Source organism: Gymnogyps californianus, chromosome 18, assembly GCF_018139145.2.
Source record: "Gymnogyps californianus isolate 813 chromosome 18, ASM1813914v2, whole genome shotgun sequence".
In the NCBI taxonomy this organism is placed as follows: domain Eukaryota; kingdom Metazoa; phylum Chordata; class Aves; order Accipitriformes; family Cathartidae; genus Gymnogyps; species Gymnogyps californianus.
The window spans coordinates 8,560,396-8,584,085 of NC_059488.1; the positions used below are offsets into that span (position 1 = coordinate 8,560,396).

The window sequence follows — 23,690 nt, forward strand, 5'->3', positions numbered from 1 at the left end:
GCTCATCTATGTGAAAAATAAAAGCTGGTGCAATCTGCACCACAGGGCCTCCGGCAAACCACTAATAGAGACCGCAGCAGGGTGAATTTTAGGGCTACCCCACAGTAGAGAGGCAGCCTTAGGGGCTGGTGCTGGGAGAGGGAAAGGCATAACTTTCTGTTAAACTCTGTATATTTTTTCTTTACAATAAAAAGTTAAGAATTTACAATAAATTTCTGCCCCTCAGATTACAAATTTTATATAATTATAGAACTGGTGTTTTCCTAAAATTGGATTATAAAAGAAAAGACCCCACTGTTCTACAAAAAAAAAAAAAAGGGGGGAAAAAGAGCTCTGGAAATATTACTGAGAAAATAATAACGTGCTGCATCAAGAAATTGTATCTACCTGTATGTCTCCAAAATCTGTACAAAACAGGAAAAAAGGGGGCTGGGGTGAAAAGAGAAAGAAGAGAGAAAACAAATCAAAAAAATGAACACACCAAACATGACAGAGCACCAGACACACAATAGACTGGACTGTAGCACCTGTAGGTATAAAGTCCAATGTATTTAAATAAAGTCTCAGATTTATTTGCTTTGTTGTTGGCTGTTTGTTTTTTTTTTTAAATCTGGTTCAAACCACATTAAAAATCTGCATTTCTGCTGGTCTGCATAATGCAGCTTTGCTTTTGTGTTTTTTTTTTTTTAATTAGGTTTTAAATGACCAATGATGTTTAATAAATAAAGTACTTGTATATACATGAAATTAGGGACAGTGAAAACAGAGTGTATTGCAGCAGTGCAGGTCAAAACATTAGGCTGGACTCAAAAAATGGCAAGCCTTAAAAAAATTGTCTCTTTTCTTTTTTTCTCCCTCCCCTCTTTTTTCTTTTTATTGAGGTAAGCATTTCAGTGTCTGGAAACCTGCACCCTGCATGACACAGAAGCAGCATTCCCTTTCTAGGAGCTCACTACTGAAACGATAAGGAGAGGGGAAAAAAAAAAAAACCACCAAACCCAAACACACACAACATCCCTCTCCAATTCCCCTGCCAGCTCAGCCTCAGCTGGAGCTCAAGTGCTCCTTTATTTTAAGCCCAGACTGAGGTGCTTGTCATGGAGAAAATACTTAAGCATGTGTCTAACAACGAGCACATGACTTGCCTTGGTCACTCGGCAGGAATCACTCTGAGGTCCGGCTGAGAACTTTCAGCCAAAACCTGTTTTCAATTAGATGAAAACTTTCATAGAGAGTGTCCATTTCCTGGAAATTATCTATTTGATGTTAAAAATAACATTCCCAAGAAACTTGAGTGTCCCTTGCTCCCTTCTTCCCAATGTATCCCCAAGAAAAATGAAAATTTTGAGTGGAAAAACAAAAAAATGCAACCACTTATATTGCTCATGTGCTTAAAGTTAAATTCATGCTTAAATACCTTCCTGAACAGGTGCCTATGCCTCTACCAAGATTAAAAAAAAAAAAGCATGTTAGCAATCCACAGTACATGAGAATTTTTTTGTTTTGTTTTTATGTAAAAAGATGATAGCATCTGACATTTTCATCACACTGTAGACTTCGAGATTAAGAATACTAGTGCTAATAACAAATACACCAACTAGTTCAAAAGCTAACATCTTTCAGATACAGTACCATTTTACAGAGATTTCTTTAAAAAAAGATTTTTTTTTTTACCTTGTGTGAGCCAGGCAGGCTTATTAAAAGAGAACATTCTGGGGAGAGGGAAGGGGCAGGAGGGAAATGTACTACAAACCTTGCAGAACTTTCTATTTATCTCCTGCTAAGAGTTCAAAGTTCTTCCATTTTCAACCAATCTTCAGTTAAAATGTATTTTAGAGACTTTATGCAAAGGGAACTATTTGTCATAAAGTCTAGTCACACACACACACGCAAAGATCTCTGACCTATTAAAAGAGCGCCCCCCAAAAAAATGGAAGATACCTTTTATAACACTGAATTAAAAAATAAAATAAAAAAGTCAGAGAAAGAGAGAGAAAAAAAAACCTGACCACCGTGGAACAAGAGCAGTATATTAAGGAGAGAAAGGAACACTGCAGAGCATCGGTGAGGGTGATGTCCATTTTGTGTTTTGTGTGTAAGTGTCCGTAACTCATTCCGAATCGCTGCTGTCTGAGCTGGAGCCGCTGGAGCTGCTGCTCCCAGACTCGGAGGAGCTGCTGCTGCTGAGCCGGGAAGGGCCTCCGGAGGGAGCTGAGCCGGATTTCTCTGCGAGGAAGAAGGCAGTGATGTGGTTACTTTCAAGGAACTGAAATAGAGAAGGTTTGCCCATAGCCTTCATCCTCCAGGGCTTCGTTCACAACTTCACTTTGCCTGGGCAGCTTATTTACCCACAGCCTTTGCCTGCTGCAACAAGGCCTGTCCTGTCAGTGGATGGCAAGGTTTCTCAGGCTGCAGGTGACCACGAAAGTTTGGGATCCGCACAGGAGCCCTACAGGAGGGCAATGTCCTCTGCAGTCCTACGGTGCTCAAGGTGAGACGGCGCAGAGCACCTGAGGAGCTGTGTCCACAGCCTCGCATGCTTCAGTGCCACCTCCGAATGCAAGAAAACCCCACCTGACTTGTGCGAAGCTGGAAGAAGCTTAGTTTGCACTGGAAGAACCTTTTGTACCATCTTTCACACTATTGCACTATGTGGGGGCTTGGGCTTTTTTTTAATCGCACAATGGAGAAAAATCGTCTGTTAGATGCTCTGCAGTGCAGGTCTGTGTGCACAGTCCTGCACAGGCTAACACAGAGGAGAAGATCCTCCTCCCTCTGAAGGATGAATTGCTTCCAAGACACCTCACATCTACCACCCAGGAGAGCATCCACCTGGACAGGGACCAAAGCAGCCCCCACACAGTAGTTCAGTGCCCAACAGTAACTTGCTGTGCCCCGACACTACTGACCAACTGGGGTAACTGTCACACAGATAAACCCAAGGCTACAAGAATGCAGTATTTTCAACTCAGTGAGGAAGTCTATCTACATACACAACTTTTCGGGCATTGTTAGCACAGTAAAACCAAAGCCATTACCTTTTTTTGCAGGTTTCTTGTTGTTGTTTAGCTGCCCACTGACGTCCTGTAATCGTTTTTCTAGTTCTTTCTTCTTTTCCTGAGCTAACTCTTCTTTTGACTTTGCTGCTTGCTTTTTTCCACTTGCAGCTGTGGAGGAGGAACGCACAATTTCTGAAACTGCATGGTTGCAGGCGAAGAAGAGTGGACATCACTATTTTACAGGGCATGTAAATCTGTGCAACCACTCTGCAGTGACACTTCTAAGATCAAGTGACCACACAGCAATTACACATCCCAGATAGAGGACAACATATGAAGTTGTCTAGATTATCCAATCACCATCATCCTGTAACATGCACTTTTTAAGAGAGTCCTTCTGGAAAGTATTTTAGAAGATAGAATATCCATGTAATAACCTTGTAGTTACAGGTTACTTACCAGCCAGTTATATGGTCAATAGTTACACATTTGTAATTACAGAATTGTTACATGGGTTTTCTGCCCTGTAAAATAAAGTGTCCCATTAAAGGTTGTCAGAAGTAAGCATCTGCCATTAAAACTTAAGATACCTCACGCAAGAATCTACTGTGTTTTATGTTGCTTTAAATATACAGCACAACAAAAAGGACAATTTAAAAACCAACTGAGGCAAAGGCTGGCAGACAACAGGAATGCAGCTGCATCAGTTAGGATGGAAATGGTGAGAAGTACCAGCAATACTCATACTTCTGAGCAGAAGAAATATCCCTCCAAAGAAGGAGTAATTGAACACAGGTGTTGGCCAGGATCAGAAGCACAAGACAGGGGCCAGGTATTTTGCCGGATCCAGCAAGGAAATACCTACATTTCTGTGTGCTGTTTTAAAGCAGTGATTTAAAAAAAGAAATCTGGAAAGCACAGTCCTAAGAGGGCGCAGCCCTGAACACTAAGCATTGCAATAGACAGCAGAGAGCACAAGAGTCTGGCTGGGGTCAGGCACGCCAGCCTGCCAGCCCAGGGTGTACCAGTCTCAGAGGAGCGGACATCTGAAGTTATCTGCGTTACTCTACCCTTTGGTTCCAAAACAAAAGGACGCTTCTTGTTCCTAATCACTCTGGAAAATCTTTTCCTGAGCTATTGCAACAGAGAAGGACTTGGGGTGGGGTGGGGACAGAAATCAAAGTAGTGTATTAAAAAGCAAAAAGAAGGGTCAAAGTCTGAGCTTTGCTTAGGCCTACCTGAAAATCCTGTGGTGAAGAAATGGAGGTGCTCTGCAAGAGTTGTGAGTAGCTATTGTGTTATACTCTTAACAGGACAACTCCCTCTTAACCGACAAGCAGATGGACAGAGCCAGGACCACCTCAGGTAAGTGATCCTATTGTTATTCAGCTGGAACTAAACTCTCAAGGGGCCACAACAATTCACACTCTGTGGATGAGGCACAGAGAAAAGTCTGTCCCATACCGAACCGTACACTTGGCAGCGCATTAACATTAATCCTCTGATCTGATAGAGACTGAGGGCAATATGGTGATCAGGCCATCTCGGAAGAGCAGTTTTGGGGTGAATATACAACTCAGACACACCCAGAATCCACAGGCTGCCCAGGTAACTTTGTGCAAGTTATTTATTCCCTTGGTGTTTTGGATCCCAACCATGCTTTTTGTTTCCTTCCTAATTAGATGCTAAACTATTCAGGGTAAGAAACTGATCCTTCCAGATGTGTGCACATAACACCTAACACAATGAGACTGAAACCTTTATAGTGCCTTCTAGATTCTAGATAAGTACTAAAGGTATCACACAAGTCTTGCAGAGGAACACAATAGTCCTCCAGGTCTCCATGGCATGACATCATGGGAAGAAAGAACAGAAAAACCAGAAAGTTTCTGTATATTTTCATGTGAGAAGAGAATCTCTAAAAATCCCTGTGATCGCATACCCAACAGCTAGATAAGAGAATCCCAACACACATGCCCTGACTCCAAAGCTGAGCCCAAGAACTGGTGGGGGAACACGTGCCCCACGAGGTAACTTACAAAATGGTTTCCTTTGTTTTTTCTGTAAACAAGATTTCACGTATCTCTCCAGTTCTCGTAAAGTTGTGGGCTTCAATGTTTCAAAATCTATTTCTATCTCGTCAGGGTTGGAGTCTCTGAGGGAAGGTTCCCGCGACTGGATGATATGCACCACCCTGCCCAGCTTCTCCCCAGGCAGGCGGTTGATGTCCAAGCTGAGCTGTCGCTTCTCATCATAGGTCATGGGCAGACCTTCCTCCTCCTCGTCTGAATCGTAGGTTGCAGATGCCTGTTTGCCTCCTTTCTTGGGCTGCCTGAGGGGGTTGGCAAGCATGGAAACATTCATGGGTATATAGAAGCAATGAACTCTTTTTTTCTACCCCCCTTGTAACAAACATCCCAATGCTCTTGGCTTTGAACCTCTAGCCAGATGGCTTGAACAGCACCACAACTTCTGAAAAAGTTCAGAAATCTGAGATCAGTGTTCTACTCCTATTATATTTTAGCCCTGTGAGGCATAACAAGCCCATGTAGCAGCAGGGGGGCAGCAATAAAATGGCACGTTCTTGCTGGCTGCGCAAAAGGCAAAAAGCAAAACCTTATCTGAGAGTGATCAGACAGGAATTCTAAGAGTTGGACAGTGGAAATACGATGGTTCCACTGCCAGCTCTAACTTAAAGACTCCCTGGAGTTGTCTGGGAATGGGGACACTATTCACCAGCAAATTGACTGCTGTGACAACTGAGCTTCACCAGGAATTCAATGTGGACAGGAGGGACACGAGAACTGGGCTGGAAGCTCTTGGCATTCCCCTTAAGGCAACTTGCAGAAGGCAGGCTCTCACCTGTTAGCTGTGGTTGTGCTGTTTGCTTTCTTAGCTGGGGCTTTCTTCTGTTGGGTTTGTTTTGGTGGTTGAGCCACCTTGGGTTTCTTCTCCTCCTCAGCTTTTACTTTGTGCTTTTCTTTTTCCTTCTCTTTATCTTTCTTTTTCTTCTCTTTTTCCTTCTTCTCTTTTTTTTTCTTTGGTTTGTTCACTGGCGCTTGTGACAATGCAGCTAGCTGCTCATGGACGGCCTTTAGCTGGGGGAGAACAGTGAAAAAATTAATCAGACTTTAAGGCAAGATAACGGATGCCTCCACATACCCTTCCTCTACATCCCAACGTGTAAGTATATCCCAAAGTCAGTGATCAAGCAGTCTAGTGATTGAACTCAGGAGACTTTGTGTGATTTGAAATTCTTGAAAAAACACAGTGCAAGTACGCAGAAGCTGACTCAAATGAAAACGTCATTCTTGTTTTATAGAGGCAAATAAAAATCAAGCTTAATAGCTCTGTCTAGAGTGCTGACAACTCAGCCTCTGGAATCCTAGGTTCACGTCTTGGCTCTCCTACTAGCTTGCTTTGAGACACCGGATAAGCCATTTTATTAACGCTTTGTTGTATTACGGTAGCGCATGTAAGCACTGCAGCATCTGGCATTGTATATCTGCATAATAAGAAAGGCCATGGCTTAAGCGTTTGCAACCACAACAGTCAAAACAGCTCAATTCTACAGACAGGGTACAGGGGGACAACATCCCACAGGAAGCTTGTGACCGATTTCGATATGCCTGAGCTCTCATACAAAATGGGTGTGTCTGTCCTTCCCAGATCCCTAGTATTGTGTGCACCTTCATTCATACTCTGGGATCCCAGAAGGAAGCACAGAGCATCAGCACCGAGAATGGCTATCTTGAAGAAAATTAACATTACATCAAACATGCACTTATTTCACAGCTGAGCGTTTTTCCCATTTAGCTGGCAGAAGGAGAGATTGCTTTGCTGCATCCCAGCCTCGATGGGATTTTTAAGAACAAAATTAAACCCTTCCTCCTGCTCCGCCCTTTCTACTGCACAGATACATAGCTTGGCCGTTGCAATACCTGCTCCTGGAGCTCCGCCAGCCGAGTTGCTCGCTCTTCTTCCGAGTCCGAGCTATCCGAGTCGGAAGAGCTCTCCTCACTGCTGTGACTGCTCTCTGTGCTTTTGCTCACCACTGGTGCTGTTGGCGGAGGCGGAGGTGGGGCCTCTGCAGGCTCATCCGGCATCTTTGCGAACCTCATCTCAAAGACATCCTACAAAAAGGGGGGAAAAACTGGTGACAAAAGGAGCCTCAGCCACAAAGACCTCACTCTGGCCTTTTAGACACACCAGACATCCCACCATGGGTCAGGGTCTTACTGCACTACATAAGGTGCTGTACAAGTAAATAACAATGTACAGATGGGCATATTCTGTAAGCCCAAGAAAATTCTCCCATTACTTTACGCAGCAATGAATATAACATTTTAGGAGCGGAATGTGGCATTGGGCCATGCCATGTGAAGAGCCTAACAGTTCTGCAGCAGAGAACATGGCTCTTTCCAAGGGCTGGAGGAATCACCGACTCTCACTTGTTGGTGCCAAAAGAAGATCCACACTTGGATCTATGAACGGACACCTCGTAGCTGAACTAAATGTGCTCTGGAAGATGCATTTGCCAACACCTTTACCTGGAGCTTCCTGGCCATCGCTACCACTTCGTGGTCTGGAGGATTGTACTTGTAACAATTAGAGAACATTAACCGAATATCTGCTGCAAAACCTTGTGCATCCTGGTATTCCCGACTGTCCATTTTTTTCTGCAAACAAACAAGCCAAAGGGAAAGGAGAGAAAAAGCCATAAGCAGAAGGCATTTGTAGCAACTGCATGGAGGACACGTGCATCTTGGAGACAGCTCAGAACAGCCTCACAAATCACATTTGTCTAAGAAAACAGTAGTTTGATCGGGCTTATTGGTTCTTAAATAACATTCAGAGTTTCTGCTTTTTAAAACAAGCAAGCAAACAAACACCAGACAACCAAAGCAGCTGATATTGCTCCATAACAGTTTAAACACTTTAAGATTCGAAATTTGGGTTGTTTTCTTTTTCTAAGTAGTACCATATAAATTTGTCAGGGTCCACATTCTATTAGAGAAGAGAGTCATTTAGAAAAAGAGTTTGCTGGATCAGAAACTAATGTAAACAAGGATCATGGACGGGAAGGGCAGGAGTCAACAACCAACCAAGCTACAATTACAGGAGTACCTTCAGTGTGTATTTCTACATGCTGCTTGAATATTTTTGCCCTGTAAATCTGAAAGGGCAGAAAAGATCACGATCATCCAACTCTGACTTCCTGCTAACACAGGGTATGAATTTTGCTTGGCAATTCCTACAGCAAGATGGGTATTTACAGTTAAACTACAACACCTACTCTTGATTTAAAAGTCCAACTGATAGAGAATGGATACAGAATTCACCCTTTATGAACCTATTCCTAATGTTATTTCCTAGTGTAGTGAAGATAAATATCAGGAGCTAAATATTTGCACCTTGTTCCTTTCTCTTATTTTTCAGCTCTTACTTTCATCCATTTCTCTTGCTGTTTGGGACTGAATGACTTGGGTTTAGAGAACAGGTTATAGCATTCCTAGAACTTAATTGATTTTATGCATATATTACTACTACGTATAAAACCTTAGCTCCAATTACTCCTACCAAAAGGAAAAAGAAGCTAACACTAGATTTCATTTGCATTTAAAAGACCTGGGTTTAAAGAAATTCTCTATTTGCCAAGTGCTTGCAGGCCTCCCTTTTGTACGTCTTGTGCACCTGTATCCCCCAGTGAAGGGGCTGACTGGCAGACACGCTGCAAACGTGATTGGGGAAGACACATCCCCCATTCGAGCAGAAAGCAGGGCTGCTCAGGGTCTGTAACCCACGCTGGAAGCCTTAACACAAGCAAAATTCCCATTTGTTCAACAGAAGCTACAGATATTTCACCATGGTAGACCTTGTAACTACCTTGAAACACTGCAATGACTCCTAGAACTGTTTTTGTTCTGAATAGGGCAGAATTTCACCTCCAGGGATGCAGCTTCGGAGGGACCTGCTCGCAGGGTGGTGACATTCCTGCGGCCTTACTCCCTGCTGTGCTGCAGCCAGACATCTGTCAAACTTTTGTCAGGAGGCCTCATTCTCTTGGTGAATAAACTAGGAGACAGCCTCTGAGCCACAGCACAAAGACAGAAAGGGAAATAGGTTTGTGCTTCTCCTGTCTGAAGGAGAGCTGGCCTTGTTTGAAGTGTCTCAGGCCAATTCCAAAGCAAAACATATGTTCAAACGAAAGGGCCCATTTATTTTAAAATACGTCTTACTGCATGAAAGGCCTTTTTGATGCGCTTATATTTGTTTGGCACACTCAATGGCTGATTACTGCCTATGAAATACATTCCAGTGTCTGAGGCTTCGCTTTCATCCAAACCCAACAGTTTTCTAGCCCAACAGTTTTAATCTGTGGATTTTTGTTTTGTTTTCTTGTAAAGAATAATTAACTTAACAAAAGGGGAAAAAAAAAAAAGGACCTTAAATTGGTGGGCTGGAATATCTTTGGTTACAAATTCACTTTGAGATATCCAGCTGCTTGTAATGTAAAAGTTATTACATTTACAATTGCAAATCAGGAGTCATAAACAAGCAGGACTGGCAGAGGTGCTAGGCCAGCTAGTCCATTCTCTGCCCCACGCAATATCTACCACAGCAATCTCATTTTTCCCCTCAGCAATCAATTCAATTGTTTAATATTCTTTAATGTTCAGAAATTTGTTTCCTAATGGCTAATGTGTCTCTTGCTCTAAGGTAAGCCTCGTCCTACCCACAGAGGATGTAGAGAAAACTTCGTTCCCTCCCTTCTTGCAGCAATCTTTTACATGTTTGAAGATCTAACATGTCCCCTTTCCATTGTCTCTTTTCCAAGACTAAACCGGACATCAGTCTGTCCTCAAAGCACATGCCTTGGGACGAGGGACAGGGCCACACAGATCCAGCGCCTTTAGCAGAGAAAATGCCATCTTTACCAGCTAATGAGGACTCAGTCTGATTTCTGGGAGCCTAATTGCACCTTGCAGAAACTGCCTCAACAAGAGCAGCTGCTTTGTGAAGCTGCGTTTGTACTCTAAGATAGATGCAACTAAAGAAATCTTTAAAAATTCCCCCAAAGAACGTCTCCTCACTTTCAAGACCCTGAACTGAAGCTGCTCTGAAACCGCAGCAATTCACTGCAAGAAAATTAACTGGTGAGTAGAGTTAGACCCCTGGAGGTAGTGCTTTATTCCAAAAGTAAACACCTTGTATAAATCCATTTGCATAGCAAGGACTGTTGCTTGTTCACCACTGAGTAAACCAAAGGCAGAGCCATGCACATCGCTGCTGCTGTGACCCGGCAGCCAGAGGACGGAGCGAGAGAAGAGGTGCTCCAGGTTCCCCCCAGCTCCATCTCGGGGACAGCACCCTGCCTCCCCATGCCAAAGCTCCCCAGCATCAGAGAGAGGGACATGAACGTACTGCAAGTGGGCCCTGTCCGCCTGTGGACAGGGCGGCAGAAGCACAGTGCTGCTACAGCTTCGTAGCAAGCGTTTCACCTACTACAGGGAGTTAGACCTGCTGCCTCTTAGTTTTTAAAGTGTAACCCATGCCTCCGCCTCCCTCTCTCCTCATGCCTTCATCCTTCCCTCTCTCTACTCCAAGCAGTTCTGCTCTTTCCCCCTCTGTGATGACTATCAAAGAATTGAGGTGGAGATGAACTCACTGATCCTGTCCCTTCAGCTCTTCCCACTCTCAGTCCTAGCTCCAGCACGGCACTCCAGCACAACCCTCTGCTCCTGGCTGCAACAAGCTCAGCTACAGCCCCTCCACCTCTCACCTGCCACTGGCATAGTCACAACAGCCAACCTGCTTCCTCCACCACGCACGCAGAGAAAACAATCTCCAAATCCCTCCGAAGCACACCTCTGCTGGGTGCACAACCTGAAAAAAAATGCTCCTGGACATGAAGGATATTCTCTAAAGAAAATCAAACCTCATATAACCAGAGAAGCAAAGTGACAAGCAACCAGATACTGGGGAATCTATTATAGCTGCAGCAATGCTTATGTTTTACTTTCTCACATAATTCCTTCAAGATTAGTTTGAAGGCCATTAGTTGCGCTGCTTTACCACAGCCATTGTCACTTGTGCAGAAGTAAATCTAAAACCTTTCAGAGCCACAGAGAAAGCTCCTGACACTGGAGAATTACATTGCCTGCAAATGGCAGGCTTCTGTTCCATGCAGTTAACGTATTATAGACTGCATCTCAGAGAAGTCACACTATGATCTACAGGCCAAGAGCAATGATAATAAAACACTCCATAAAAAAACAATACCAGACACCACTTCAAACAAGTTTATTAAGAAAAATACTACCACATGGAAAGACAAATCCAGAGTCTTTACATACAAAAGACTCCACTGGGTCTGCCATTAACTTGTCTCCAGTTTTCTGCTCTACACTAGTAAGGTACAGAGGGAGAGTATCACCTGCACTGGCAGAAAAAGGGCAGAGGTGTACACTTTTTAAAAGAATGAAGTTAGGACTACAAAGAGATTTAAGTGTGCAGAAGTCACCAACCTAAGAAATCACAGCTTTGCTCCTAGATTTTGCAGGATACAGCACAGAATCTCTTGCAATAAGAAGCCACCTAACCACACATGGAAATACCAGCTTTGAGAGAGTCAGGATTTCACTCTCTTCATCTCTAATCTTATTGCATTCACCCAGGCCTTCATCTACCAGGCTGCAGGTATCTCTGGAGATCCACAGCATCCCTAGGAAATCAAGGGAATGTGGCTGAGCTGAGAATAGGGCTGAAAGGATGAAGTTTACCAGCATTCCCACTAAAGTCAGTACAGTAACTGAATGAGTTCATCTAGGACGTGATCATCTAAAAACTTGTGTTCACAAGACTGGTAGAGAAAAGGCTATCAATAGCACTTCATCACTCTAAGGTGATAACAAAAAGAACAGTTGCACTGAGCAAGAGATGCGTCTTCCTATCTCAGTTATTTCTGCGAACCAGACATACTCTGAAATTTCTTTGAAGCTACTGGCCAGTTTATAGACTCTTAGATCAGATTTTGACGTGTAGCCTACGATAAGCATGGGCAAATGTAACCATACGCACAGTAAACAGAACATCATATATGAAGGTTCCTGATGCCACCTAAGTACCGCACCTCTGATCTGACTTACAGAACGCCGAAAACCCCATTTGCAACCCCCACTCAGCTGAGAAGGTGCTGACCCCTGGAAGGGAGCAGATCAGAGTGCATAAGTGACCCTGCTTTGAGCAGGAGGCAGGCCTCCTGACCAACCTAAATTATCCATTAGCCTATGATCCAAGCCATGTGGATGGACCTCCAGGCTGGTGGAGAAGAGCAACTCTAACACAAAGTGATGTGAGCAGACCTTGACAGCAAGTCATATGATTAAAACAACATACAAGGATTAAGTAGGCCTTCAGTACTGGGCATCCAAAATCAGCAGGATGGCGAACACACTGCAGTACCAAAACTGAGGGGAGCTTCTTCCTTCCTCATCCACACTCAAGAGCAAGAGAAAATGGAAACTTACCCAAGAAAACACTGGGACCTTCCTCTATCAGTAGAACATGAGAGACAGGCACCAGTGCTCCAGCTTCGCAGACTACCGTGTTCAACCTAGCCCTTTCTCCCGCTTTTTCACTGTGTTTCAGGCTCCCTCTTCTTGCCTGCAGATCAACTCACCTTTCGTCTTGCCCTCTTCTCCTGCCAGGAAATTGCTGCAGGCCTTTAACACAGCTCGGCTTAATTGCAGGTCAAAAATACTGCACATTGCACTGGCTTTTGTAAAGAAAGCAAGAGCACTGCAAGCTCAGGAGGAGAATGGTCTCCAAGTCTAGCTCCACCAGAGCTTGCTTACAATGCTTTTGCCAGCTCAGAGACAGTCTTTTCTATACAAACCCAATCAATAATAATAATTACTACTTAGATAGTGCCTTCCAGATATCTGTCCTCACAACAGCCCCGTGAGGTAGGTTAAGTATTATTATCTGCATTTTATGACTGGGAAAACTATGGCAGAGCTGTGGGGAAACCTGCCCAGGACCATAGCATCAGAACAGCAATTAAAACTCAGACACTGGTAACTCCTGGTCTAATCCTCAACGCACAGGCTATGACAACTATTCTCTCACCACTAAATAATGCAACTAAAATACTCATAAAAATATTGCAGCTGTAGTAAGAAACCCTGCAGCATCACGGCTGAATGGCATGGCACATCAGAGTATGACACACTGCTTCCAGGTACTACGTAGCATTTGCGAAGGAACATGAAAGGAATCACGAACGCAGCCGCCCTTTTGTCACCTGGGCATTTAGACAATCCTAGGCATTGGCTCAGCTGGCAGCAAAACACTTCTGGCATGCTAGTGAAAGCCAGCAGAAATACCTTAACTTCCTGCACATGGAAGAAAGTCTCACCTCCACCAACACCATTTCCAATGGCTGGCTCACAAGCAGAAGAGGGGAACTAGAAAAACATGGCTTTACTCTATGGATATTTAGGAGGGATTCAGAAAACCTCCCAGTCTACTGGAAAAGACACCTTGAATATTGGACCATACTAAGCTAAGCTCTTGAAGAGCCAAGCATGAACCACACAAGCATCATGTTATTTCCTCCCCTCCCCGAGTACCAGGTGATCATCACGTTCCGGTTGGAATTGCTCAGGGTAAGCCTATCTGGACCATACATCACGCCAACAAGTAGGCAGGCAGCAGTTTCTCGAAATGGGATACTATCAATCGAATCCTATGAAATACAGCATCTCTTCTTCTCAGAGTGCAACACGATCCCAAGGACACAAGTTTAAATAGCTGGACACAGAGGAAAGGATGCCATTGTACAGTCTGCTTTGCAGGACAGAAAAAAAAGATGTCCCAGGTTATGGGGGAAAAAAAGGAGAGGGGAAGGAAACAAAATATAAAAACATCCAGATGATATCCAAACAGGTTCAGTTTTCCACCCTTGTCCCTTCCCCCTCCCCCAGAAGGAGCCAGTCCTCTGCAACCAGAGGGCTGCGACACCCTGCAAAAGAGGTGGTAAATGTGGACGTACTTTAACAGTACTGAGATCCATGGGGTGTTTGATAATATCATGATAGTCATGTAATTCCAAGGCCTCTGCATCAACAGGCTTGTAAAAGGGCCATGCATAGGCTGCATGCTTCTTCGAGAGCATCTCCTTGAGAATGCTGTCACAGTACTTGAGGTGCTCAGAGAGTTTGCCCTTCTTCCCTGCATGCTGGGGGACCTCTCCGTCTTCAAGGTCTTTCTTTGGTGGTTTGATGGGCCGGCCGCCGCTCTCCCGTCGAGCGATGATCTTGGCCTGCTTGGGGTCCGAGAGGGGCGTGGGTGACTCGCTTCGGCTGGCAGTGATCGCGGAGGTGGTGGGGGTTGTTGTGTCTGCTTTCCGCTTCACTCCCTTTTTCTGAAACAGCAGATGGACAGACTTCGTGAGTACGTGCCCAGCTCTCATGCTACACTAGCAGAAACCTAGCACAGTTCATCCTTATTTTTGAGATCTGCCTGTCCTCTGACAGAAAATACAATTACATCACTGGGATAAATGGGACTTGTGACTAGAGGCTTCAACACACAATTCAGTGACTACAACACGATGTATTACTACATGTCATCTGAGCCACAGTAACCAACCACTTGCACATCTCCAACCCAACCCCAAACATGATGCAAAATGTGTTAGTTCTATGTATTTCACTGAGATTTAAACTAAGGACTCTTACCTCATGTTTGCCAAGGGAAAGGAGTGCGCCCAGTCGATTACTGCAGCTCAGCTGATGCATCGTGACTTAGTAAGTGTCAGTAACTTAACCACATGTCTGAGTCCCCAGTGGCAGGATCAGGCTATAAGTTCTGAACCAAAGCATATTAATCACCAAAGACCCATGAGCCCTCACTCCCTTGTATTCAGTGAGTGTGCTAAGGCAGATTGCTTATTATGGACAAGAGCAAGAATTTAATTATTTTGCCTTCAGCAAATAATACCTCTCTCACATAAATTCAAGCTGTGACTGTCCAGTCAGCTCTCTCTCGTGCTCCTATGAAGGATTTATTTCTCTGGAGAGAGGGAGAGAGAGAGAAAGGGGAAAAAAGTTCCTTAGGGAAATCTAAGGGAAATCTTAAGTAAATCCCAAGCAGAATTAATTTTGCAGCGTGTATTTGGCAAACTCACTTCTGGGTTCACCCTTGAGTTTTAAAATTACATTGATTCTCAGAAGCAAGTTATTCGGACAGAAACTGAAGTACGAGACAGGCTTCTGAGGAGGACAGCTTAGCTGCAAGAAGATCTGACTTGCATTTCTCTAGTAATTCCCAAACTATAGGATTAAATAAGCAAAACAAGTCTGTGGCTTTGCTGGTCTATGCAACCTCACATTAGAGAACACCAATACTGTTGCAGTTAATTCCCCAGTTTAGGAAAAAAACAGCGCTCTCTGAGCTATGCTTTCATCATTTTTAAAGCAATACAGAGCTTGCTAGGAAAATTCCAATTATTCAGAGCAACATTTTCATTTACCCATAAATTAACATAGTAAATAGCAAAACACCAATGACAACTCCCAGAAGACTACTCAGTAAGGAAGACAGAACTAAAGCACCCAAAACCTGCAGGCAACATCAGTCTCCCCCAACTGGAGTGACAGGCTTGTCTTGAACTGGTTTATGACAGAGAGGAACATTCCTAGTGCTGGAGTCTGCAAACTTTAAACGAATAGTCTCAGTAAAATCAGGGGCTCAGTTACAGAGGGAAGAGATGCTTTGGGCTATATGGTGCAAAACGGGGGAAACCGCCAACAGCCTTCTGGTTCATGGAGCATCAGCACGGGCTAAGGCTATGGTCAGATGAGAGCTTGTAACTGAGTTGGAGCAATTACAGTTGACATCACCTCAGCTGGGGTGCGGTAAAACTGGCAAAACTTTTCTCAACCCTCTCAAACTCGACAGCAAGCACTTGTCTGAGCACACCCCAAAGGGACAACGATGGCCAGAGAGGCAAGGAGTCAAATGTGAAGAGAAGGAATGCATGTAACCAGCAGTGAGGGGATGAAAATAAAGCACTGCTTAGCCATATTGCCTTCTGAAGAGGAAAGGGTCGAGTTCTCTATTTACCTTGACTACCGGTGGCGTAGGAGGCACCACGGGCATTATCGGAGCAGCAGGCGGAGGGGGAGCAGCGGCGGGAGGGGCAGTGACAGGCGGGACATTAGCAGTGATGGTTGGCACAGGGGTGGCAGCAATGACGGGCGTCTGAGACACGGCTGGAGGGACGTTCTGGAACGGGGCCGGCGGGGAGACGGAAGACACGGCCACTGCTTGCTGCGCTGCTTTCAAACGACAAAGTGAAAACGCACTGCAATGTACTGATGGTTACAAGTGCCGACAAGACATTGGGAACAAAGTGACACTGGTGCCGCTGGACTGTGCGATCGTGGGCTTGGCAAAAGGCTCCCAGTCCAGGGCCACAGGAAGAGCACAAAGGACACAGTGTGATTTGCTTGGTGCTGTTACCCAGGGGTCAACAAAAAATGAGGAATCACTGAGCTCGCATCATGAGCTTTAGGCCAGCCACATGCAAGCAAAATACTTCAAGCTTTGCGCATGGGGGTGTGTGTTGCTCTGGGACAGTCTTCACCCCTCTCGTGCTCTCAGAGCTACCCTACGCTCAGCAAGAGCAGGAGTTGAAGGAGAGGGAAGGGAGATGGCTCTTTTGGACAGCTGCTGTCCTGCACAGACCTCAATCTGGGAGTGTTTTTACTATGCGTGACAAATGGTAACAACCACTCCCCTATTGCCAGTTGAACACCCACGAGTTCAAAGCACTTCAGATTTGCCACAAGTTATACAACGAAAGAAACAGAGTTGTGAGTAGAGCCTAAGTCTCCTGATAGCCAGGCAAACGTCTCTTACGCTAGACCTGCACTGTTAAAGAACTGCCTACTAGTGTAAAGTTAAGGGGGACAAATCTAGTAACCAATAACCAAAGTAGCAATACTCCTCTATGTTTTTATAGCAGCTTTTATCAAAGGATGCTGAAAACACACAGCATCACAAATTTCTCTGAGCTTGGATGAAGTTGTAGCTCCATTTGGCACCTGAGATGTGGGAAAACAAAGAGAAAGAGTCGACTTTCCCAGAGCAACAATTAGACCTTGTTTACAGAAAAAAATTTGCAACAGTTTAATTCAGCCCACACAAGCTCCTTTATGAACTGTTTTACTGTGCTTACAGACGTTTTAGTCCTAAATCCATTTAAAATCAACTCTAGGTAAGCTGAACTAAACTTAGTTTCTACTGATATGCAATGGTCTACACAGCCTTTTGCAATGGCTTAATAAATCCTTTCTGTTGATCAAACTTTATTCTAGGATTTTGCAACCGTGTGTGCAAAAGAAAAATGTTGTATGGTGTTTAGGGGACTGGGAAGATTTGAGTCCAAGTCTCTGCTGTGTCAGACTTCTGCCAAGACCTTGGGTGAGCTGTATAAACCCAGGTTTATAAAGGCATTCTATGCCATGGTCTGTCACTTGCAGCAGACTGGCATGTCTAACTACCTTGCCTCTTCTTGCCTTGGTTTCTTCTTTGCATAACCCTCCCTCACTGAAGCGCTGCGTGGATGGGTAAGTCACACATGGTAAGATGTTTGTATGACAAATGCAGAGTGGCCTTAAGACAGACAAGCCCTGAAACACTGGGTGAACATCATCTAGGCATCTCGCACTTTCCTCTCTACTTCTTCAACCATTAGACTACATGCTCCCTTCCTAGCCTCTTCACCATTTGCAAAGCCCGGCAGCTTGGAAGGTGGGTCAGGCCTCAGCAACAGGCTCGTAACATTCAGTGTCACTGGATCAGGTTAATACCTGCACTCTGCGTGCCCGCTGACGGCTTACGACCTTTGCCTTTAGGAACTGGGGGTAATAATTCGACCTCCTCCTGAGGCATCTGGGCAACCTTCTGCAGAAATATCTTCTCCAGGGCTTGGGCCATGAGGACGATGTCATCTGTGGGCTGCAGAAAGAAGAATACAAGCCCATGCTGTATCATCCACATATTAGAAGCAGAGAGGTTCAAAAATCAGGCTTTGAAATCCCCAATGACACTGCCCTTCAAATCAATGATGGTGTCCAAGCTCCAAAAATAAACAGAACAGCTCTTCTCCCTCCTTGCACGTGTTGTGGTTTAACACCAGCCAGCAACTAAGCACCACGCAGCCGCTTCCCCCTCCCCCCTCCTAGTGGGGTGGGGAGGAGGAGGGAAAAGAAAAAAAGTAAAACTCGTGGGTTGAGATAAGAACAGCTTAATAACTAAAGTAAAATAAAATACACTATTAAGAATAATAATAATATTATAATAATAATTGTAATGAAAAGGAATATAACCAAAAAAAGGAAGTAACACCCAAGAAAAGACAAGTGATGCACAATGCAGTTGCTCACCACCCGCTGACCGATGCCTGAGCAGCGATTCGCCCCTCCCGGCCAACTCCCCCCTGTTTATATACTGGGCATGACGTTCTATGGTATGCAATACCCCTTTGGCTAGTTCGGGTCAGCTGTCCTGGCTGTGCTCCCTCCCAGCTTCTTGCACACCTGCTTGCTGCCAGAGCATGGGAAACTGAAAAATCCTTGGCTTAAGATAAGCGCTACTTAGCAACAACTAAAACATCAGCGTGTTATCAACAGTATTCTCACACTAAATCCAAAACACAGCACTGTACCAGCTACTAGGAAGAAAATTAACTCTATCCCAGCCGAAACCAGGACAGCATGCTACCCTCCTGCTCTTCTGTTGTGGTCTAGCATGCAATAATTACAGCCTCTAAGTACGCTGCATCCAGAGAGTTATCAGGACTTCCAGTAGGAGCCTGATAACTAGCATCCTGTGCAACAGTGTGGAAGAGATGAGCTGTCCTCCCCTGCTTGCCAGCAGGTCCAAGAGAAGAGTGTAAACACATACTCTGTGGCTCAAACTAATTAATTTGTTTATTTCAGCTTGTTCTCCAGTATGGGTCAACGATGACAAACCACTGTAGAAAACATAATACAAAGAATAGAGGCTTTTAACAACCTAACAAAACAGCAAACAAGCCAAATCCAAAATAATAATAAGCAATCTAAAGGTATGCAAGTATGGACAAGACATCAGCAGAGAACAGAGTTATACTTCCTGAACTGCTCTCTGCTGCTAAGAGATACTATTTACTGCTAGACAGCCAGTGTAACACATAGCACTAATACCCCACAGAACACCTGCAAAGCACTGCACAAACCATAGCTCATCTTAAAGAATTCCTAACTGAAAATAAAAGGAGTAAAAACTTGCTACATAACCCCAGAACAGAAATCTACCTATAATTAAAAGGCACATTTGCCATTTTAACTAGTCTGGGGGAAGAAAGACACAGCACAAAGACAGCTTTGTGCATTTCAAGTAATGTGGTTGCAATTAGCGGCATTTCAAATCCTTGCAAGGAGGGCCCAGAGCACAGCGGAGCTGGCCTTATTCAAAACCTGCACTGAACAGTTGTAGGTGGGTCTTTTCTAGGCAGTGCCCCAGCTAAACGCTTGTCTGGGCTCTTTACCTTGTTATAAATGTAACAATTTGTAAACATGGTGTTGAAATCCTGCATACATTCACTGGCACTCCAGTAATAGTTATGTTCCAGGCGCTTCTTGATCGTCCCCATGTCCATGGGGTTTTTTATTATTTTGTGATAATCCTGTTGGAGAAACAGGAAAGACGTTACATCTCCTGATATGCGGAGTGTTGTTCACATCTCACTTTAGTCCCAGCTTTCTCCTCATTCCCCCTCCCAAAAAACACATCCCCAAATTTTTGTAGAAATTGTAAATATCACCTTTACTTTCATTTATTTCCTAATTTGTAACCTTTTAGTCTATTCATTATCATGAACTTGACTACAAAGCTCAAGAACTCCTTCCACAACCACCAGTCTTCCCCAGCTCCCCCGGTACATGCTCAAACACACACACAAATGGCTACTTGGACATTACCTGCTTTTTGTAAGGACAGCTGGACTGGGAAGGCACTAAGACTAACACACGGAGGAAAACATGCTTTCTGAGCAGCTCTCCCTGGAAGCTGTTCGCAGCCTTGATAGCCCTTACAAGGCTGTAGGTGTCATTTTGGATTGTGCCACAGAGTGGAAGGGTGCCACACTTGACAGCTAGACTAACACTGCAGCGATGTGCTTCATGCTCACGTGGGACTGAAAGTCGGGGCAGCAGGGTCAGCGCTAGCTTTGGCAGGGTGTTCAGTTTCATGGTGAACGGGCTGCAACTTGGGAAACAGCATTTCCGCCTCCCTCTTTAAAAGACTGCCTCTGGCACTTACAGAAGTTTATCAGTGCCAGCACTGGCTAAGACTGTGCTAAAAGTTTCAGTCTCTCTTTTAAGGGCATTTCAGCCCTTAAAAAGCTTTTACATGTTAACCCAGTTTCTCTCTGGGCTGGTCTCAAGCATCTGTAGAGGCTGTGATTAGCCTGGAAACGCTCTAGGCATGCAAGGTTATACACTGTAATTTTCTCATTCTGGAGAAGAGCAGCAAGCCCTCTCGCTGCACGTGCACACGAAGCCACGTACGGCCACTGGCCACTCTCTGAGCCCAACCCTCAAGCGCAATCTCAGGCACCAATATTTCCAGGCAAGGTATGCTGGGGCAGAAAAGGCAATCCTGCTGGCTACTGGGCTTGTGCAGATTTAGGCCACGTGAAAAACAACTATTCTTCCAGCTGACAACTCCTTTAAATTTTCTGGTAACCCGCCCTAAAACCTCCTCAAAATGCCTCACTGAGAAACTAAATCCACAAAAAGACGACACAAAGGAGCACAGGCTTAGAGAAACATTATACGGGTGTTAAGTGTTTTATTCTTTTGGCTAGCACTTTAAGTAGCACCCATCAACATTACAGAGTTCAAAAGACTCCTGATCCAGTCCATAAAATTGCGTTATAATCTGTGGTAACTGGAGCTCTCCTGACCTTACATCCCAGAACCATGCTCCCTCGAACCCTATGTGCAACCCTCTTGCTCAAAGCAGCCACAGTTAATTTGCAATGGGCTGCCCGGCTGAGCAGACAGCAGGGTGGACAGGGGGTGGCGGTGTCCGTGTTTAAGTGAAGCAGGTGGGTAGGGGTATGCCTCCACTGCTGAGTTTTTACACTTACAAGACCCCTTTGAAGAGGCAAAGAGTGTGTGGCTCTGTGCCCTGGAAGAAAGCAGCTTAGTAAATTTTGGTCATTTATGAATAACCAGGCTATATCTTGTACTATCTGGTCTGGCAGAGACAGGGTATATATCATCAGGCACAGGAGGCAGACAGGTAAACGCGACCGTTCTTCCTACTTCCAGTACAGCATTTGAAAATATCTAGCTCCAAAGTATCCTTGGTAATTAGCTTCTCCTGTCTTCCTCAACACTGAAGTCAGTGGCAAATCCAGGAAAGCCTATCGAAAACACAAGTTATGTTGAGTCCAATGCCAACTGCTCAGAAGAGCGTGGGCTTCAAGACTCTGTCAAATTGGACAGAGGTGGGACAAGGGGTGAAGACACATAAAAATAAACAGAGGTAAGCTACAAATGAAGTACTATGCTTCAGTTGCCCTAAGACAGCTTGCCTGTGTGCTCTTCTCTTCCCTCACTAAGTGAGAAGCAGTTCTCTCCTTCAGAGACCTGCACCTCTCCAGCTCTGAAAGACGTCATCTTCTAATTCAGCAAGTCTAAGAGCATTCAAGGAAATCCCCAAAAGCAACCTAACCATTCTGATCCAGTGATCGGAAAACTGATCTCACCGACACAAAGCTTTCTAAGAACAGAATACCAAGCAGAAGATGATAGATACATACCGGCAAATTCAATTTAATTGCATCAACAGGTTGGTAGAAAGGCCAAGCAAACTGATGCTTCCACAAGGTCTTTACCACAACATTTTGCATATATTGCAATTGATTGGTCTTCCGGCCAGGCTTATTAGGATTAGTGACCTCCGGAGGCGGCGGATTCACAGGGCCCTGAGGAGCCTGGATTGCTGATGTGACTGTCGACATTTTCCTGCTCTTGCTCTCACTCGCTGTCACAGCAGCAGCAACTGGGAGATTTTCTTTCTTCCTTTATGCTCCCTGAATGGGACTGACATCCCATTTCCAGGGTCCAACCATACAACCTAGATCAAATGAGAGGAAGAGGACAATGTGTAAATACAGATACTTACTTGAAGTAGGCACGTTAAGACGCTTCTGCTGTTGATAGTGTTTGAACTCAGGCTCTTTACCCCACCATCTCTACTTCGTTCCCCGTAACACACTTTCTCTCGATGATGGGCACAGTTCAAGACCCACGAGACAGTGGAACAGCAATTCCCAAATTCAAAGCCTGCAGAGAGCCAGTAAGCTTCACAGGGCTAGTTCTCGCTTTATCTGGCTCAGAGAGCATCTTCATGCAACGAAAACATGGGGCAGCATAAGCATACGGTTAGGGAATACAGTTAGGATGTAATGCAGAGACTCCCATGAATGTGCTGATCCAAGCTAGGAAATCCATAGCTTGCAGCTCCGTGTAAACTTAACCGCATTGTCTCTAGACCCGTGCTGGCTGGCACTGAGTCAGCTTACAAGGCTCTACGCTGGTGCAATGGTTAGTCTAAAATCCCATCATCAAGAGCGGACGACAGCTGTCAGAGGACCACGATCCAGAGAAATGAAACAAGGGGCAGAGGGAGGTGCTGTGAACAGTTGTGAATGAAAGGTGTCACCAGAAACATCGTAACTTGAAGTGATCTGCACTTTGAATCTCATGTCTTACGTCCCTTACTACACATACCTGACTGGGCCCTCAGTTTCATACAGAAGTCTCAAGATACAGGCTCAATATAAATAATAATTAGCATTATATTTATATCCCATGACCTGGCTAAGAGAGCACCATCATGCTCCCTCTTAAAGGCACTTATGAAATACAGAAAAATATACAAATTGCGCTATTGTATTTGATTTTTTTCCCCCAGCAAACTGCAGGGGAAAAAAAATGGCCTAGTATCACTGTGTCTTGTATACCATATGGTAAACAGCTTTGCTATGTCATATTCCATAAACATTTGATATTTCAGTTCACATCAGGACTGCAGCTACTCTTCTCATTGCAAACAGACCACAATCACTTTCTAGAAGCAAATTATTTCAAATATGTTCAGAAAGCCACACAAATACTCTCACTGACATATGCTTCTTGGTTGCACAGAGAAACATGAGCAGAGACAGAAGCTGCAGTAATAGAGGAAGAAGGAGAGAGCAGTAAGACATCCTAGGAAAAAAACAAAAACCTCTTCTTTGATACAGCCCTAATCATCTTTACTGAATATCTGGACTAAATATAGAACATCAACTTACCCTTTGAGTTGCTGATTAGATGATGGCAAAAAGTAAACACATACCTAATTTGGGGGAATTTTACAAAAATAGATGTTTACCAACATAAACAGATCTGCAGCAGAGAGGGATGTTTAAATCTCAGTCTTCTCAGGCTTGCCCAGATAGCGGAGGTATTTGCATTCCGGAGGCCAGCTGCTGCCCCAGCAGCTCCATAACTAGGAGAACACTCTGGCACGCCAGTGATGTTGTGGCACAGGGAACCACACCGTAAAGCAGCTGGTGCT

At 44.6% G+C, this 23,690-nt stretch overlaps 1 protein-coding gene across 1 annotated transcript in view; it reads right to left on the minus strand.

The window, feature by feature from the left end:
* Positions 1-499: 499 nt before the first annotated feature.
* The window catches only part of BRD3 (bromodomain containing 3), a 43,800-nt gene continuing 20,609 nt past the window's right edge, over positions 500-23,690 (minus strand). The window contains exons 2-12 of the mRNA XM_050907806.1: positions 21,886-22,202; positions 19,603-19,740; positions 17,882-18,029; positions 16,131-16,345; positions 14,056-14,427; positions 7,550-7,678; positions 6,941-7,132; positions 5,862-6,097; positions 5,039-5,331; positions 3,039-3,167; positions 500-2,226 (exon numbers count right to left, since the gene is read on the minus strand). Of these exons, the coding sequence (XP_050763763.1) occupies positions 2,111-2,226; positions 3,039-3,167; positions 5,039-5,331; positions 5,862-6,097; positions 6,941-7,132; positions 7,550-7,678; positions 14,056-14,427; positions 16,131-16,345; positions 17,882-18,029; positions 19,603-19,740; positions 21,886-22,086 (2,169 nt within the window). The 5' untranslated portion in view covers positions 22,087-22,202 and the 3' untranslated portion in view covers positions 500-2,110. The remainder of the gene's footprint in view (positions 2,227-3,038; positions 3,168-5,038; positions 5,332-5,861; positions 6,098-6,940; positions 7,133-7,549; positions 7,679-14,055; positions 14,428-16,130; positions 16,346-17,881; positions 18,030-19,602; positions 19,741-21,885; positions 22,203-23,690) is intronic.